This window comes from Brassica napus, chromosome A9 (genome assembly GCF_020379485.1).
Source record: "Brassica napus cultivar Da-Ae chromosome A9, Da-Ae, whole genome shotgun sequence".
In the NCBI taxonomy this organism is placed as follows: Eukaryota; Viridiplantae; Streptophyta; class Magnoliopsida; order Brassicales; family Brassicaceae; genus Brassica; species Brassica napus.
This window is the reverse complement of record NC_063442.1, coordinates 39992549-40010253: the sequence shown is the minus strand read 5'-3', so window position 1 is coordinate 40010253 and position 17705 is coordinate 39992549. Positions and strand designations below refer to the sequence as shown.

Here is a 17705-nt window from a genome sequence, read left to right as displayed (position 1 = left end):
AAATATGTAAAAAGTTACTCTTGTGTAATGGATTGTCCCTTCCCTTGACAGAAAACAACCATATTCATTACACTTTCAAGCTACCCTTTTTTAACAACTTTTCATGAGTAAAATAACAGTAATATTGTTGGTGGTATAATACAATTATTCTTTATTTTAAAATTATTTTTTGGGATATTTTGTTTGGAAAATATACTTTAATCGAGAGTGTTATGTTATATAGGAGTTTGATTCTATGTCGTCACTCCCGAAACAAAGTCTCTCACTAGTAGCTATCCAGAACAAAGGGAAAGAGAGTTTGCTTGGGGCTTTGCTCACCATCATCCTCTTGCCTTGAAAAACTACTTCCGTGTCTCCCTCTCTGTCTACACACAATCACACTCTTCTATTCTTTCTTTCTCTCTATATATATTATCCATACACTCTTAAATCCATTCACTCGTGTTGGTCTCTACACAAAGAGAGAACAAGCAATATGGAGAATGGTGAGAAAGCAGTGGAGACGGTTGTTGTTGGGAACTATGTGGAGATGGAGAGTGAAGGGAAAGCTTCGGACATGAAATCTAAACTTTCCAACATGTTTTGGCATGGTGGCTCTGTCTATGATGCTTGGTTCAGCTGCGCTTCCAACCAGGTATACGTAACGGTTTTAGTTTTTACTCTCTTTCTCTATCCCTCTCTATTCTTTGTACTAACATGATACGTTCATGTGTTCTTTAGGTAGCGCAAGTGCTATTGACGCTTCCATACTCATTTTCACAGCTGGGGATGCTCTCAGGGATTCTGTTTCAGCTCTTCTATGGCCTACTGGGTAGCTGGACTGCTTATCTCATCAGCATTCTCTATGTTGAGTACAGAACCAGAAAAGAGAGAGAGAAAGTTAACTTCAGAAACCATGTCATTCAGGTAACAATAGCTATCTCTTTCTTCAATATCAATCTCTTATTTGTAACTAAATATATTAAGTACATGGTTTTTTTTTTGGTTCAAACAATGTGAAGTGGTTTGAGGTTCTTGATGGATTGCTTGGGAAGCACTGGAGGAATGTTGGGTTAGCATTCAACTGCACCTTCCTTCTCTTTGGATCTGTCATTCAACTCATAGCATGTGCCAGGTACGTAGTAATTAATTACTACAAATTCTTTTCTTGATCAGTAAAGAGGATAACCATAACTATATTTAAACTGGAAACTGATTTTATGTGTTCATGAATGAATGTGCAGCAACATATATTACATAAATGATAACCTGGACAAGAGGACATGGACATACATATTTGGAGCATGTTGTGCTACCACAGTGTTCATTCCTTCCTTCCACAACTACAGGATCTGGTCTTTTCTTGGACTATTGATGACCACTTACACTGCTTGGTACCTCACCATTGCATCCATCCTCCATGGTCAGGTAATTTAATTACTAATTTTTTATTTTTCCTAATATAATCATATGGATTAGCTGGTGATGTTGTAGCTTAAGGGGACTCAAAAACATAAACAAAGTTGTCTTCTTCCTTGTGTCTTTTGGCACTTGTGTTTCAAGCAACATGTGATTGGGACCACTTTTACCCAACTCCCTATACTTTTGAGTTAGACACATACGTCGTTGCTTGTAGATAATTGAACTAGTTTAAGATTAATAATGAACTAGATTCTAACCCGCGGGTATATTTTTCGTTTTAATTTTCTTCCGAAAAACTTAATTTTTATATATATAAACACAAAAACTTGAAAGAATCGATTCGTACCAGAATAGATATCAGACCTATGTTTAATTTCAACGTGTAGTAATAGCTAATAGTTATATATAATTGTCAATGGAAGTATCTTTTTTTTGAATATCCAAAATCACAAATAAATTAAAATATTCTTAAAGTTATTAAATATATAAATCAGTGCATATAACCATTTAAAATATATATATATCAAACATATTTGACAATATATAGGTCGTTCATTAAAAACCCATTAAAAATTGAATAACACTGGGCTTTTTTAATTGCACATATGGATGAATTATATGGAACATGTCATATATGGTCATATTCTTTATAAAGTATATTAACATATTTTTTTGGCGAAACATGCTACAGGGATTATAGTCGAACATGTCATCATTTTTGTTACATACTCAAATATATTATATAAACATGGATTTTAATTGGTTAAGATAAGAGTAGTGGATCCCTAAAATATAGGAATAAAAGAAGTGGTTTCGATTTGGCTAAAAAAAGGAGAGGTTATGATATATAAGGTTTGGTATTACTTTTGTATTTTGTAGAATAAAGCAGTTATTTTAAAAGTAATTTCAGTTGGATTACACATATATCAATAGGTCATGCTGCTGTTTTAATAGAATAGATATATATATATATATGTAATGATTAATGTTTTAGTAAAATTAAATAGGTAGAAGGAGTGAAGCATTCGGGACCAAGCAAGCTGGTATTATACTTCACAGGGGCCACAAACATTCTTTACACATTCGGTGGACATGCTGTTACTGTGTATGTCCTTTTTACCCCCCATACTGTAAGGGTATAATCGGAATTAAATATTGATGAAAAGGACCATTCCTTTTTTCACATTTAACATTCTATTCAATTAATGAAATTGAATTTGTGTTGTTGGGGACAGAGAAATAATGCATGCCATGTGGAAGCCGCAGAAGTTCAAGTCGATATACCTGTTTGCGACTCTGTACGTTCTGACGTTAACGCTGCCTTCTGCGTCTGCGGTCTATTGGGCGTTTGGCGATTTGCTTCTAAACCATTCAAACGCATTCGCTCTCCTCCCAAAGAACCTTTACCGTGACTTTGCAGTGGTGCTCATGCTCATCCACCAGTTCATCACCTTCGGGTTTGCATGCACGCCTCTCTACTTCGTGTGGGAGAAGCTGATAGGAATGCATGAGTGCCGGAGCATGTGTAAGAGAGCCGCCGCGAGGCTTCCCGTGGTTATACCCATCTGGTTTCTCGCAATCGTATTCCCTTTCTTTGGTCCCATCAACTCAACCGTCGGATCTCTCCTCGTTAGCTTCACCGTCTACATCATCCCTGCGCTGGCTCACGTCTTCACGTTCCGGTCAGCAGCCGCACGGGAGAGCGCCGTGGAGCAGCCGCCGAGGTTTCTAGGGAGGTGGACTGGAGCTTTCACAATAAACGCATTCATTGTGGTGTGGGTGTTCGTTGTTGGATTTGGGTTCGGTGGTTGGGCGAGTATGATCAATTTTGTTCACCAGATAGACACGTTCGGCCTCTTCACCAAATGTTACCAGTGCCCACCGCCGGTAATGGCCTCGCCTCCTCCGTTCAGCCATCCTCACGTTAACCACACACGTGGCCTTTGAATCTTAAGCAACTAATAAAGAGCGTATGCGTATTCCACCGATCACAAAAAAATTCGTTGGTTTCTTTAGTAGATCTGTATACCAATGCACTAGTGTGTTTTGGGTTGTGTCATGCTTGTCAATTTTTATTATCTTTTGGACGTTGAAGAAGAAGAAAAAGACAAAACTTTAGGAACAAAAAAGTGTTGTGTAGTCTTGGTAAAGAACAAAAATCTTTGTCCATTAGTATATAAACAAATGAACAGCACAACCGAACTTTGGAGAGATACAACCAAAATTACAACGATTCGAAACTTATGATTGATTAAACTTTTAACTGAAATAAAATGCAGCAACGCTTGGAAGATAATAGAGCAAATTTAGAAGATTCATAGAGCAAAAGTTTGATAAAACATGCAAATACGAATCCAGCTTCTTACGCATAACAAACACCATAACAACATGTCCTAATAATCCGAAAACAAACCGAGGAGAAAGAAAAACAAAAGAAGATAAAATAGATAGATAGATGAGGATAATATTTGAGATAGCAGGCGGCGAGATGACTGATTTACCCTTCTACAAACCGCGTTTTAACTTGTTTTGCTTCAACGACCGCCGCTTGTGCAGTCCCTCGCGAAATGACCCGACTCTCCACAGCTGTAGCAGCTCCCTCCGCCACCTCCGCCTCCACGTCCACCACCATAACCTCCTCCTCCTCCGTAGCCACCACCACCACCTTGGGAACAGTCTCTCGCCATGTGACCAGGTTCTCCGCACTTGTAACAAGCCCCATCACCACCGCCGCCTCCACGCCCACCACCATAACCTCCTCCTCCTCCACCGTATCCGCCACCACCACCGTATCCTCCACCACCATAACCTCCACCTCGTCCTCCACCTCTTCCACCGCCGCCAAAACCGCCTCGTCCTCCAGATGAACCGCCGCTGCTACCCTGAACCGGAGCGCCGTCTGGTCCGGTGACTTCGACAGCCTTGTTACGTCCGCTGTTGTCGACCTCGACCTCGAACTCGACGGATTCCTCCGGGGCAAGGCTACGGTAACCCTCAGATCTGATGGAGGACTGGTGGACGAAGAGATCGTCACCACCGTCGTCGGGTGTGATGAAGCCAAAGCCCTTCGAGGTGTCGAACCACTTCACCGACCCTTTGCGTCTCTCTCCACCGTTGTTTCCCTCGCCTCCAGACATTCTGATCAAACCTCTCTCCTTTCTCTTTCAGAAAAACAAAACCACAGATCAGATCTCTCTCTCTATCTCTCCCCCCTTGGCGTGAGGAAGACGCTGTTTATAACAACAGCAGATGTGTGCTTAGGGTATCACTGCCACGTCTGCTTTTTATTATTCCCATTTTCATTTTTATTTCTTTTCATATTCCCTTTTTAAAAGTTTTTTTTTTCATTCGTTATTTTCTTCTTTTTCTGCAAATATGTTGAATTTTCGTTATTCGAAAAAATATAACAATAAAATTTAATTATTCGAAAAAATAACGAGTTTGTTAATAATAAGAATAACACATTTGTTAAAATGGATAGCCTTAAGAATGGGCCACCCGAGTGTTCGAGAGTGTATTTATTTTTCCTTTTTGGGAAGCTCTGGTCCAGCTTCGATCTGGACGGTTAGGGATTCTTTGCAGGATGGTTATCAGCCGTCAGATTCAGATCTCTAAACCTGAATTTTGATTTAAAATCGTTTAAAGCTTATCTCCTCTTCTCCCGAAAAAATCTAACAGCGTGAAGGGCACTATTGGGAAAGATAAATTCATTATTATACCATTTATTACTTTCCAGTTCAGTCAACATTAAAGTTGACGGACGTAAGCAGATATTTTCATTAGTCCCACTTTTTTGGGAACGTAAACTGCGTGCCGTTTATTTTATTTTATATTTCACTTCTGGTACCAAATAATAGTATATTTACAGATTCTCTCCAAGAGTAATATTACTTTCAGTCAAAGCCTCAAAGAAGTAGTCAAGACTTAAAAGCGTAACGTTCACATGGTCCAATTGACATGACGATGGGACATGTCGATGCGTCTTAAATTATTTATTTTAAGGAAAAATATTGAATGAGATTAGTTAATGTTTTGTTCATTTATTGTCTTTAGTAGTTGTTGTAGGTAATAAGTTTAATTTATGTGTATCCGTTAGTTGATAAGATTCTATCTATTCTCTGTTCCGAACGCCATAGGCATAAAATGTGTAGTCGTCTAAAGGTCTAGCGAATTGAGAAAAAACTGGAGAATAATCAGAAGTTGATCGAAGTATTAGTTAATGTATTTAAATTTAAATTAGTTTGTGTATTAAAAGATTAATTTCGAGAGCTTTAGCATATACTTTCTCCGTTTCAAAATCTTACATATTTTAAACTATTCACACATTTTAATAAAACACATTAAACTTGTATAATTTTTTATGATTATTTTTTTTCATAATTTTAACCCAATTAAAATCTATTTAGTACAATTAAATTTTTTGAAACAAATTATTTCTTAAAATCTGTAACTTTATGAAAAACTGAGGGAGTATATTAGTTTATGTATTAAAATTAAAAGAAAAAGTAGTGTAACCTAGCAATTACTGTTTTTAGACGGTTCTACATGTACGACATTCTTGATGGACAGGTTCTCACCGCAACAGACAACGAACGACTCTGCTTACAGTATTCTGGAACCTCTGAAAGCTTCACATTCTATAATCTGCAAAAAAATTGCATAATCTGGAATTCAAACCCCAGACCTGAGTGTAGAAGTCTTTAAATCTTAACCAATAGGTTAGGGTGTTTCCACAGCCTTATCTTTCAATGTTGCAGATTTGAGATTAAATAACTTTTTTTTACTATTGTTTTTATCTTAAATGGTGAAATACCACCTTAAATGCGACCCGTAAACCTAATCAAATATGTTTACTGTAAAAATAATGTTGCAAAAAATGTTAAGCAAATAGGAAATAGAATTAGAACCCACGGCAACTATGTTATCTTTTGGGCCTCATAAGATTATGTTGTTGCACTTATTGAAGAAAACAATGGAGCTCACAATTATTTTGCGGAAGTCCCAATCTATAATATAACTAAAGCATGGAATATGGATCAATAGAAGAATCAATTTGAGCCGAAAGATTAAATAAAAGCCCATTTGGAATCAAATTAAACTGAGTCAAGTTGGATTTATCCAAAACCAAAAGTAGTAATACACTTTTGCTTCTCTTCCGTTTTTCTTTTTAATGTGATGAAAAATGTAGTACCCATACCAAAAACCTAATATATATCTTGCGTTGAATGTGGGTGTAGTTATTTTTCTCTCATGGCAGTGACAACTTAGTCACCGGTTTAGACATAACCGGTTATTTGCTTTGTTTGGTTGCCTTTTGGTTTACCACATAAGTAAAATTTAGAAGAGACCCAAGATAAATATTTTGTCCATGTCTTTCACACCGACCATCTCCATTGTTCTGTAATAACTTAGCCATTACAAATCAAACCAGAAATATTAATCTTTTCGTTTGAAAAATTGCCTCCAGTAAGGAAAAAAAAAGAAAGAATTCGAACAGTTGTAGTTCGTTAGCTCTGCTACACTTACAAAACTTTGGAATCTGCAAAAAAAAAAATATCACCACAACACCTATAACTTCCCTCTGCTTTTGCAGGCTTTTAACAGTAGTGTACAATCCTCACGGGAAGAAAATTTACAGAAAATGCATCTTCTTGTCCGAGGATCATCTTCTTGAAGCTTCTTCTTTTTGCTCTGCGTCCAGTTTAATCAGCTCTTCCGCCACTTTTTTCTCCAGTTCCATATTTCCATGGATTCTGGATACTCCTAGGATTGCATTCCAGATGTGCTCGTCTGGTCTAAAAGCATTTTCTCGATCCTGCTCATCAACTCTTCAAAACAACCGGCACGACCTAGGAGATCTATCAGACATGAGTAATGTTCTTGGTCGGGAACGATCCCGTAATCAGCAGTCAATGAATCAAAGCACCTTGCACCTTCCTCCACCAGACCTGAGTGACTGCAGGCACTCAGAATCACAGCCAGAGTCGTCCGGTTCGGGTGGACTCTGAGTTTGATCATGTCATCAAGCACTCGCAAGGCCTTGTGGCTAAGCCCATGCTGTGCCAATGAAGAAATCATCGTGTTCCACACAACACAGTCTTGCTTGTCGCCGCAAAGATTGAAAACCCGCTCGCCGGCTTCTAAGCTCCCTGATCTGGAGTACATATCGATCAAAGAACTGATGACAATTGCATTGGGACCAACATTTGTACGGATCATGTAGCCATGTATTTGCTTGCCATGTCCAAGAGATGATGCAGAGGCACATAGACAGCTGCTGAAAGTAAATTGCTCTGGTTTAACCCTCAAAGCAATCATTTCTCTAAACAGCTCCAGCGCTCGGTCCCCTGAGCCTTGTCTAACGTATCCAGCAATTAAAGCAGCCCAAGAGACTGGATCTTTCTCTGGCAACTCAGTGAACAGCTCGTTAGCTGCTTCCATATCACCCACTCTGGAGTATCCGGAGATGAGAGTAGTCCAAATATAATTATCCTTCACTGCCATCTCATCGAAACATCTTTTGGCGCTCTCCATCTCACCGCATTTCCCATAAGCATCAATAATAGAACAAGACAGCACCACATTTGAGAGAAACCCAGCAACGAGAACCTGCCCGTGAGCTTGCCGAGTGAGCTGGAGCTCTCTCGATTTCACACACGTTGTCAACAACCCCGCGAAGCTGAACTCGTTGTACTTGATCCCAGATCTCCTCAGCTCTCTATAAAACCACAAAGCTTCGTTTACATTCCCACTCCGAGCGTAGCCAACGACCATCGTGTTCCATGAGACAACATCCCTCTCGGGCATACTATCGAACACCTCTCGTGCACGAACCAACATCCCTGACTTGACAAACCCAGAGACCATATTGTTCCACGAATACAAGTTCCTGGTAAGCATTCTATCGAACACTTTACACGCGTCAATTGGTTTGCCGCATTTCATATACATTCCGATCAAATGGTTAGACAAAAGCGTGTTGGGTCTCTTGAATCCAGTGATCTTCAAGTGACGATGAATCCATTTGCCTTGCTTCAAGGACCTCGTGTCTCCACAGCGCTGGAGCAGCGACGCGAGGACTTCAAATGGTAAGCGAACCCCTTGCTCTGTCAGGGACTCGAGACGAGACACCGCTTGAGAGAGCTCTTCTTTGGCGGCTTCTCTGCTGAGAAACGATCGAGCGAAACGGATTGGCCGTTTCCTAGGGTCACTGATGGGCATTGGAGGGAGAAACCACCATGGGAGGAGACTTGAATACTTGTGTGTCCACCTTATTTCTTGATCCCGGCGAATACAAGTCTGCAGGGTTTAACGGCGGCGAGATTCGCCGGTACGAAATCATATGACACTTGTTCCGCCGCCGTCTGGTATGGGTTAGTAAACCGGATCTGGTTTTGGATCATGACACCTCTCTCTATTTACTTTTGGGCTTCAATAAAGCCCACGGGCCTCCTTTTGTATCATTTATCTCCAACTTTGATTTTATAAAGGTACTAGTGGTATTCCGGCGCTACGCGCCGGGTTCATATGTTTTATTCACTGTTATTCTATGTTTAGTTTTGTAAAATATAAAGGTTGAAATTTATATTTATATTGGTGAGAGTTATAATAATTTATTGTTCAACATATGTTTTCACGATTTCTTTTCAATTATGTCATTCCCATAGTGATTGTTCAATGTAATTTAGATTTAGTGTTATGGGTTCAACAATGTTAGGAGTAATGCAATGTGCCGTTAGACGAATTCATTGTCTGGATGTCAAATTAGTAGCCCGACAATTAAAAATAAAGTCTCAAATATGAAAACATGAGCCAAACGTGAAATGGCAGGTTTGGGGAGTACACACAGTTTTGTGAACTTTAGACCTATTTATTTATGTTTAGTATAGTGCCATGTTACTTCCCATTCTATTTTTTTTTTTGGCGCTCAATTCAGATATATTTGTATTTATGTGTTTATTTCATGATTAATGATAAGTTCACTTTCACATCATGATCACTTTTATTTTATTATGATATATCTTTTTCATATTTTGGCTTCCTAGATTCCTAATTGCTTTTTTCTAGAATTGTAATCTTGTTAGAGATATTTCACTGCTGTTGGTAAAAACATGTTTATTGTTGATTTATATTCTTACAAAATAATTAAACAATAGAAATTATTGTTATTATATGTTATATTATATCGTACTTTCGATGTAAATTACTGTTCTGCGTGTTTCTTTTGTTGTTTAGAATTTTTTTTTAAAGTATTTCCAATTCTATTATATTTTTCATTCTTAAATTGAGTTTGAAGTAAAAAGACTCAAATTATACTATATTTTACTCTTTAATAGAGTATAAATTGGTCTTTACCCTATAAATAGATTAATTCATTGTTTTAGAAGTAAACATATTTTGTGAAGTAAATGTATATTAAAAATTGATAGAGAAGAAAGCCAAAAATTGTTTTAGAAGTAAACATATTTTGTGAAGTAAGCGAATATTAAAAAATATTTTAAAAAACAGCATGAAATACTATTTTAAAAGTAAATGACGAAAACTGAAGATGAATGGATTGAGCTGCTCCTGGGATAGACAAAAGAGAATGATGTGCTTTAAGGAAGACATGTTATATTTCAACGTTTAATTGGTCAATCATTTTCTGAATTGCCATGCCTACATGGAACAAATCCTTTTTATACCCTAGGCACGCCACTGCTTCTAACGACTATTCATGTGTGACGTATAAATTTACATAGTTAGTAACATTTTGTTTGCAGATGGAACATATAATTTTGATGGACATCAACATTAGATTTCTTATCTTTCACAGTTTCACTTTATCTTAGTTTATTTTAATGACTTTCATTGGATATTAAACTTCTTATTAGACCTTGTTGTATCTCTCTTTGTATTTTCTTTTCACGCATGCCAAATATTGTTTCACATCAGTAGTTATATTTAAAACAACACCATGAACTCTTATTCTTTCTATCTCATCATCTTACCGCCATTATTTTTTGTTCATATCTAAATCCCACGGGAGCTGCTGCGTCTCATCCCGATGATGTAGCGGGTCTTTTAGTTTTCAAATCTAGTATAACCCAAGTCTCTCTCAAAGTTTTAAGTAACTGAATGAAAGGTATTGATTAGTGCTTGTGGGACGTTTACATTGCTATAAGGGTGATCACCGAGTTGTCGAACACACTGTCCACATAGGGTCGACTAATCCCAGAATATTTTTTACCGGCATTATCTCCCTGGAACTATACCATTAGGAATCGCTAATCTCAAGCTCATGACCTATCTGAAACCATAAAGCTTAATAGATTTGCTTGTAATTTCAACTAACATACTGATTCATAAGATAATAATTTCTTTGGTTCCAACTAATAAACAATACAAATCTTAACTAACCAAATAAAGACTTTGTAAAATCCTCAAACTACCTCCACGAAGAAAATATGTCGACATGTATGCAACAATACTCTCTCTGTAGAGTATGACACAATAATAACCTTTGGTCTCAGTTAACAGCCGAGAGAGGGTATATTTTGAGTCCGACACAGCTGCTACGTAAACAGAGGAAGCGCGTATAAGGTGTTGTTGCTGCTGCTTTGCATCACCACTGGCCTGTTTCAACAGTTTCCCATCTTGAAAGTTGACACGCTCTCAGTAAGTCTCAGATGCTGAAATTCTAAGTTCCTCAACGGACTCAATGCTTGGTATGTCGTTTGGTCTTTTCATGGGCGTTGAACACGAAGGTTCATTCACCTGTTTGCACCAAAGAACATTCCTATCGTCACCAGTATGTAAAAACCAGCTATAATGTTTGATATGTTTTTCCGGGTTCGTTTAATTCAGATTGAAATTTTGAAACTTACAAGTTTTCATCAAGAAGATATTTCCATGCGCTGATTGTGATCTCTACGACCTTGTGACTGTGATCACTCTTGGGCTCTATCCATTCTTCACAGCATGGGATGATCATGGAGTTGATCTTAGCACATGCATCATTATTGAATTTCAATGAATTTGACAGAAGAAAGGGTAAATTTTCAGCAAAACAACGAATAATATTTAATCCAAATCTATAAATTCAAAGGAATTAGCTAACTCATATCAATGGAAGTAAGAAGGCTGGCGTTAGCAACATCAAAAACATCAAGAGAGGATGATACAGAACTGAGTGCTTAGGTTCTCATTGGCATCCATGCCTCCTCTGTTTAAGATTTTGAGGTGATAAGTTACTCACCAGGGATTCTTAAGTTTTCCTCCATTGATGTGCAATCACATAAGCTTTCCTAACATAAAATTATCTGTCTCGAAAAGTTAAGAAAACGATGAAAAAAGCCCAGGTTTTGGGACGATATATGTTATGAAACTTTTGAGATTTGTTTATACCAGTTCAAGACAACTTCTTGCATCGCCTTCTTCCCACTCTCAGCCGCTAAAGTGTAATTGTGATAGTTCGATTCTGTTTTCAGCATGTGAAGGTTCCACTCAGATTTAATAGACGAAGTGTATCTGTAGAAGAGAAGGAACAGCACCAACAGATTACCACAACAGTGGAGCTAAATCATGAAAGATCTCTCTCTTCTGAAATATGAAAGCAAAGCAAAACCACACGACACATTATATTATTACAAAACATCAAAGCCATTTAACTTTTTAATTGTCTAGAGTCTCAACTATTATCCTAAAAATCTGAAAGCATGTCCTAGATTAACCGAGCAAAACAAACCAAGACCTTGTAAAAAAAATCGATTGCAAACACAAAAACCAAGACGATCAGAATTCATAAGAAATGCTAAGCAAGTGAAGTTTAATTGCATAGAGATAATGAACAACCTTAGATAACTCTTGAAGAGCATTCTCCCTGAGTTTGAGGTTGCAGATGTCGAGCACCAACTGCTCTGCCGCATAGAGCTTGCGGTCGTCGCCTATTAGTTCAAGTTAGAGTAACCAATTTTTCTTACAAATATGAAAGAGTCCCAAAATAAAATAATAAAATAATGAAATTCGCCGATTTAAAAAGCTTTAATCAGAATACCTTGGAATCTAGCAGCAACATATCAATCCCCCCCCCCCCCAATCAACTGGCCTCTTTTTGACATTCATAGCCTCCAAAAACTGGAGCAGTCGCGTCTGTACCACCTACTTGCACCGGCCTGCCTTCAATTTTTCTAAGCTTGCAAATTAAAAATCGATCGGAAAAATGTTTAGAGGTATTTGAAAGGCCAATGAGAAGGTGTATCTATATATTTACTCTGGAAAAGCTCAGGATCGAGAAATTAAACATGCAATGAAGAGGAGAAAGTGGGATTAGTATGTTGATTATTTGGCATAACGGCAGAGGGTTACGTGACGGGAGGTGGAAAAGGAATCGTAGGTTTCAGACTTCTGAATCTATTCAATTAATGATCCATGTAGAAAGAAAGGCATCACTTAGTGGGCCCAGCATACTAAGATTACATTCAAAGTTTTAGCAAAACCCAGCATACGAAGCGAACTAAATTTTCAGATCTCGATCAAAACATAAACTTACTTTAGGTGATGACAGGTGGCAGAAAACGCCCAATCCTCCTTGCTGACGTGGCCGCCTGTGGAGAGAGGCAAGTCCCCTTTATTTATAAAGATACTGTTACATTAATGGAGAAGTACATATTTTATTTATCTCAAGTGATACATGTTACATATGGTATAGGTATCGCGCAGTATTATATAAGTGAAACAAAAACTTTTTTCTAGTGAACAATGGTAACGTTATAGCCAACGATGGCATCACCGGTCTTGGGGTCGAACCAATGGGTCTGAGCAATGGCGTAGCCACGAGCCATCCTGAACATTCCAGTGCCGCCCACGATTGGCATTTCTCGAACTGGTTTCATCGCAGAATTCTTCCCGATCATGCTTATGGTGCTGTCCTTGTACGGACCGTCCTCGAAACAAAAGCTCATCGCCATTAGCAGTCCTAACTCTTCTTTACCTGTCCAATTAAAGATAAAATCCCATTAAAATTGGTTCGTTTTAAACCGGTTATTACCAACCGGTCCGGTTTATCATATATGAAAGAGAAACAATATATATGCATGTTACTTACATGAAGAACCGTAAAGACCTTGGGCCCTGCCCACGAGCTTGGATTTGGGATCGGCGGTCTCGGTGAGAGCATCGTCGACCATGAACACAGAGCCGAACAGCGTTGGAGATTTGTCAGTGTCGGCGGCCTGAGCTACCTTAACGGCGGTGGGATTCTTGCCGCTCAAAGTGTCGTGGAAATAGAACTGAAGGTTGGTTACCTTGTCCTTACCAGATTCCTCCAGCTGATTAGCCCAGCTGTACAATCTGGAACCTTGAGCAGCCAGTGGTATTATCGTTACCAACAGAAACAACAATCTTGATACTTCTGCTTTTGCCATCTTCATAGTTGTTCCCTTTTTCTTTTGCTGTTTTAGCATGTGCAAGTAAATTGAGTTCCAAGTGCGATGGAAACAAGACTTTTTATAGGGCACAATTTATATTTCACTACGCATTACTGATAACGGTCCAAGTTGGTTCAACCAAACCAATGAAGAAAATGATGTGACAAAGTCAACAATGTGGTGGCGTAATGGTTCACCTAAAAGTATAGTAGTTGTTTGAATTAAATAATTATCTCTTATATATTAATTGATAAGCATTACGACATTTTTTTGTAGTCACATGTCAACATTAGAATGATTCTTAGAATCCTTAGAAAAATATGTTGGTCCATCTAAATATATAATAAATTTTTTATTAAACTAACCATAAATATAATATTAATGTGTTTCATTATTTCCTTAAAATAAAATTACAGAATTGTCTAATGTGGCTAAAATATATATGACAATTAATTATTTTGAATAATAAAAATTTGGTAAAAATAAGTGTATCATATATTATATTTTTTAAATTTTAAACTATTAAAATAAATTAAACAACCATATTAACCATATAATAAAAATTTAAAATTTTCTTTATATGTTATATTTTAAATTTTTAAAAACGAATATAAATTACTAAAACTGTTAAAAGTCTCACATTCAAATTTTGTGATCCATGGTTTAAAATTTTTGTTATGATATAATACAAATGATTAAAAAAACATATAAGTCGAAAGTCTCATTTAATAAATATTAAGATTAAAAGATATATATATAGTTATTAAATTATCGAGTATTAATTTATAGAGGTTCTTCTGTATTTTTCTGATAAAAAGCCACTCTTTTTTTGTTGGTTTGTTAATATTCTATTAAATAAAGTGAAAGCATCAACCATTTTTATGGAACCGAATTATTTGTATTACATGCATTTTCATTCGTTAATAATGATAGAGAGTGACATTGTATTACATGCATTGCATTTTCATTCTGTACTTTTTCTGAGAAAAAGCCACTCTTTTTTTGTTGGTTTGTTAATATTCTATTAAATAAAGTGAAAGCATCCAACATTTTTATGGAACCGAATTATTTGTATTACATGCATTTTCATTCGTTAATAATGATAGAGAGTGACATTGTACTCGACAACGGCATCACCGTTGATTAAGTTAACCGAGTATGTATTAAGTTGAGCAACTCCTGTAGCCATCCTAAACCTTCCTCGACCACCCACAACCGCAAGCTCCCTCTCCTTCTCCGTAATCGTATTCCTAGAAAACACGGTGAAGGAGCTGCCGTTAAACAGGCCGGAGGTGAAGCCGAAGTCGACGTACATGGTCAACGTGGGGACATGTTTTCCGGAAGAGACGTACATCCCTCTGACGTTCCCGATCTTCTCGGACTTGGGATCAGGTCCGAGGGTGAGAGGGTCGTCGATGGCGAGAAGAGAGCCGAAGGGTGTGGGAGAAGAGCTGTTCTCTGCGGTGAGATGGGGTTTGGCGATGAGGACCGCTGATGGGTCTCGTCCGGAGAGAGTGTCATGAAAGAAGAAGTGGAGATTGGTGACGACCTGTTGTTTTGGTGAGAATGGAAGAGTTTCTGAGTAATACTCAGAGAGGGCGAAGGATATGAGTAGATGAAGAGTAAACAATACTAGTATGATTCCTGTTTTCTTCCCCATCTCTTGTATTCTATACATTCTATTTGCTTAGAATGTAATCTAAATATATATATAAGAAGCAACAAAAATCTGAAAGTTGGGAATCAAATCCATTTTTAATTTGTTACCATACATGAAGGCTGGCTATGCAGAGTTTGGCCATTACAGATGCCTACTATATGGGTAGGGTTGATTGAGAAGGGTTGTTGAATGTGTGAATATATTACAAAACCAATATTGTTTTAACTTTAAAAATGAATTTACACCCAAGAATTTTAAAAGAAAATGACAAAATGTATTAATTTTTCTCTGACTTTTACTTTAGTGTTTTGAATGTCAATAATTTTACAAAATCAATACTATTAAAAGAAGAGGAGTTTTAATAAATCTACTTAAAAAAGTTGTTGAGATCCTTTTTTTTAATTATTTTCTGGTCTTCCCCTATATATTATAACAGCATGTGACATTTTCCTTTTATTATATTTCCATTATCCCCTAAAGTCGGCATACATATAACAATAACATAAATTATTTCAGAGAATACACGTATAACATAAACATCTAAGACACCACAATTATATCAATTATTTATTTAAACCTACATTCTCTTTCAATCATGTCGCCTATCTATACATCTAATATACAATATTTTGTTATACGTATAAATGTATTTAACTTACAGCATAACTTGCCATTGTTTTATATCTTCTAACCTTGCCATAGTGGAGTATTACTATAGATTTCTAATAATAAAACATTTGTCTCAAAAAGATTAATATTATTTTAAGATATTTTTACCATGTTCGTTTTATTATATCCTACCCGCACTTATATACGAGTAAACGGATCCATCGGTTCGGCTACAGGTCTGACTTGGATATGAAAATATTGTACAAGACTGAAATAATAATAATATAACAGCTTTTAAATATTATAGATTTATAATAATAGTTATAAATTTATTTAATATTTAGCTTTGATCAACCAAAATCTAGTAAAAATTAAAACCACAGCTAAAAACTTACAATAACACGGAAAAAAAATACTAAGGCTACCATCTCTTTCGCAAAAAAAAAAAGAAGAAGGAAAACTACCATCTCAACCAACCAATAAGCTTATATGTTAAGCTCTCACTGTCTCATAGCTGGACGAGGAGAAGGGCTGTTCAATATGGTAAAACGAACCGTACCGAACCGAACCGAATCGAAATAGATAATATTGTTTGGTTTTGGTATATACCATATAAACCGAATGGATATAATTTTATAAAAACCGTAGGATTTGGATATGGTTTGGTATATAACCGATTAAACCGAATAAACCGAACAAAACCGATTAAAAGTAGAAACACGTAAATATGTATCTATTTTATAACAATACATGAAAATCTATTTGTTACATAAGTTAAATTTGTGTTAATAACCATTACTATAATTTTATAGTAATAAAGAGCCTTAATTTGTAAAACACTTGAACTATAATTAAATAACAATACATCGCAATTCAGACATCTTATTTTTTAAGTCTTCTTTTAATTTTTTTGCTTTATTTTAGTCTTCACTAAATTAATATGAAGATTATAAATTTGATGGACAATAATTAATGGAAAATTTTTACAACTTTTTTCTTATCTGTAAACAAACAGAGTTTCGTGTTCAATTGAAAAATCATGATTTTAATGAACAATAAATAGGGAAGAGTGAAAAAACTTTTCTTTCATATTTCTGTTTTATTTCATATTTTTATTTTCAAAATTTCAAGCTTTGATTTTAGTTATAGATTTGATTATTTTATTTGATGGTAGAAGCATTTTTACTTTTTTGTTCATTTATTTGAACATGTCATATATTTTTAATAAATGACTATGTTGACAATATGACTCTAAAATTTATATAATATGATCTCAAACTAAATAATTATGTTTTTTGGTATAAAACCGAATAAACCGAAAACCGACGGTATATAAACCGAACCGAACCGAAGTAAATATGGATTTAGAATGGTAGTTATATTTTACTAACCGAAATACCGAAAACCGAAAAAAACCGAACCGAAACCGATATCCGGATTGAACACCCCTAAGAAAAACTTTTAGAAACATAAAACCAAGGATGAATTATATCGGAGAAATTCCCAATGATAACTATTTTAATTTTTTGTCATAAAAATAATATTTCATAAAGAAAATGACCAAAATAAATTTTATTAAATATTAATAACTTAACTTTTTTTAAGTTAACAATGTGGTTTTGGGGATA

At 36.2% G+C, this 17705-nt stretch overlaps 4 protein-coding genes and 1 pseudogene across 4 annotated transcripts; 1 reads left to right on the top strand and 4 right to left on the bottom strand.

Annotated features, from left to right (window-relative positions):
• The first annotated feature begins 239 nt into the window (after nt 1–239).
• On the top strand, nt 240–3626 carry LOC106368803 (auxin transporter-like protein 2). Its single transcript, XM_013808853.3, has 6 exons — nt 240–634; nt 721–906; nt 1002–1114; nt 1224–1407; nt 2409–2506; nt 2637–3626. The coding sequence occupies exons 1-6, from the start codon at nt 476–478 to the stop codon at nt 3346–3348; spliced, it is 1452 nt and encodes a 483-aa protein (XP_013664307.2). The 5' UTR covers nt 240–475; the 3' UTR covers nt 3349–3626.
• Nucleotides 3627–3697: 71 nt separating this feature from the next.
• On the bottom strand, nt 3698–4656 carry LOC106368804 (cold shock protein 2-like). The gene has a single exon (XM_013808854.3). It carries the CDS (start codon nt 4536–4538, stop codon nt 3936–3938), a length of 603 nt encoding a protein of 200 aa, XP_013664308.2. The 5' UTR covers nt 4539–4656; the 3' UTR covers nt 3698–3935.
• A 2257-nt stretch (nt 4657–6913) lies between these two features.
• LOC106368805 lies at nt 6914–8853 on the bottom strand (annotated as a pseudogene).
• Nucleotides 8854–13032: 4179 nt separating this feature from the next.
• On the bottom strand, nt 13033–13894 carry LOC106374854 (dirigent protein 23-like). Its single transcript, XM_013814790.3, has 2 exons — nt 13487–13894; nt 13033–13372 (listed from the first exon to the last, which is right to left on the bottom strand). The coding sequence occupies exons 1-2, from the start codon at nt 13842–13844 to the stop codon at nt 13131–13133; spliced, it is 600 nt and encodes a 199-aa protein (XP_013670244.1). The 5' UTR covers nt 13845–13894; the 3' UTR covers nt 13033–13130.
• Nucleotides 13895–14664: 770 nt separating this feature from the next.
• Nucleotides 14665–15753, bottom strand: LOC106374853 (dirigent protein 4-like). Its single transcript, XM_013814789.3, has one exon. The coding sequence runs from the start codon at nt 15484–15486 to the stop codon at nt 14902–14904; it is 585 nt and encodes a 194-aa protein (XP_013670243.1). The 5' UTR covers nt 15487–15753; the 3' UTR covers nt 14665–14901.
• Nucleotides 15754–17705: the final 1952 nt, after the last annotated feature.

Bases quoted from the DNA above. Each gene is read 5' to 3' on its own strand.
- LOC106368803 (XM_013808853.3), top strand. From the start codon at position 476: ATGGAGAATGGTGAGAAAGCAGTGGAGACGGTTGTTGTTGGGAACTAT. The intron at 1,408-2,408 runs GTAATTTAATTA...AAAATTAAATAG, and splicing joins CATCCATCCTCCATGGTCAG to GTAGAAGGAGTGAAGCATTC. The intron at 2,507-2,636 runs GTATGTCCTTTT...TGTTGGGGACAG, and splicing joins GGTGGACATGCTGTTACTGT to AGAAATAATGCATGCCATGT.
- LOC106368804 (XM_013808854.3), bottom strand. From the start codon at position 4,538: ATGTCTGGAGGCGAGGGAAACAACGGTGGAGAGAGACGCAAAGGGTCG.
- LOC106374854 (XM_013814790.3), bottom strand. From the start codon at position 13,844: ATGCTAAAACAGCAAAAGAAAAAGGGAACAACTATGAAGATGGCAAAA. The intron at 13,373-13,486 runs GTAAGTAACATG...TTAATTGGACAG, and splicing joins AGGTCTTTACGGTTCTTCAT to GTAAAGAAGAGTTAGGACTG.
- LOC106374853 (XM_013814789.3), bottom strand. From the start codon at position 15,486: ATGTATAGAATACAAGAGATGGGGAAGAAAACAGGAATCATACTAGTA.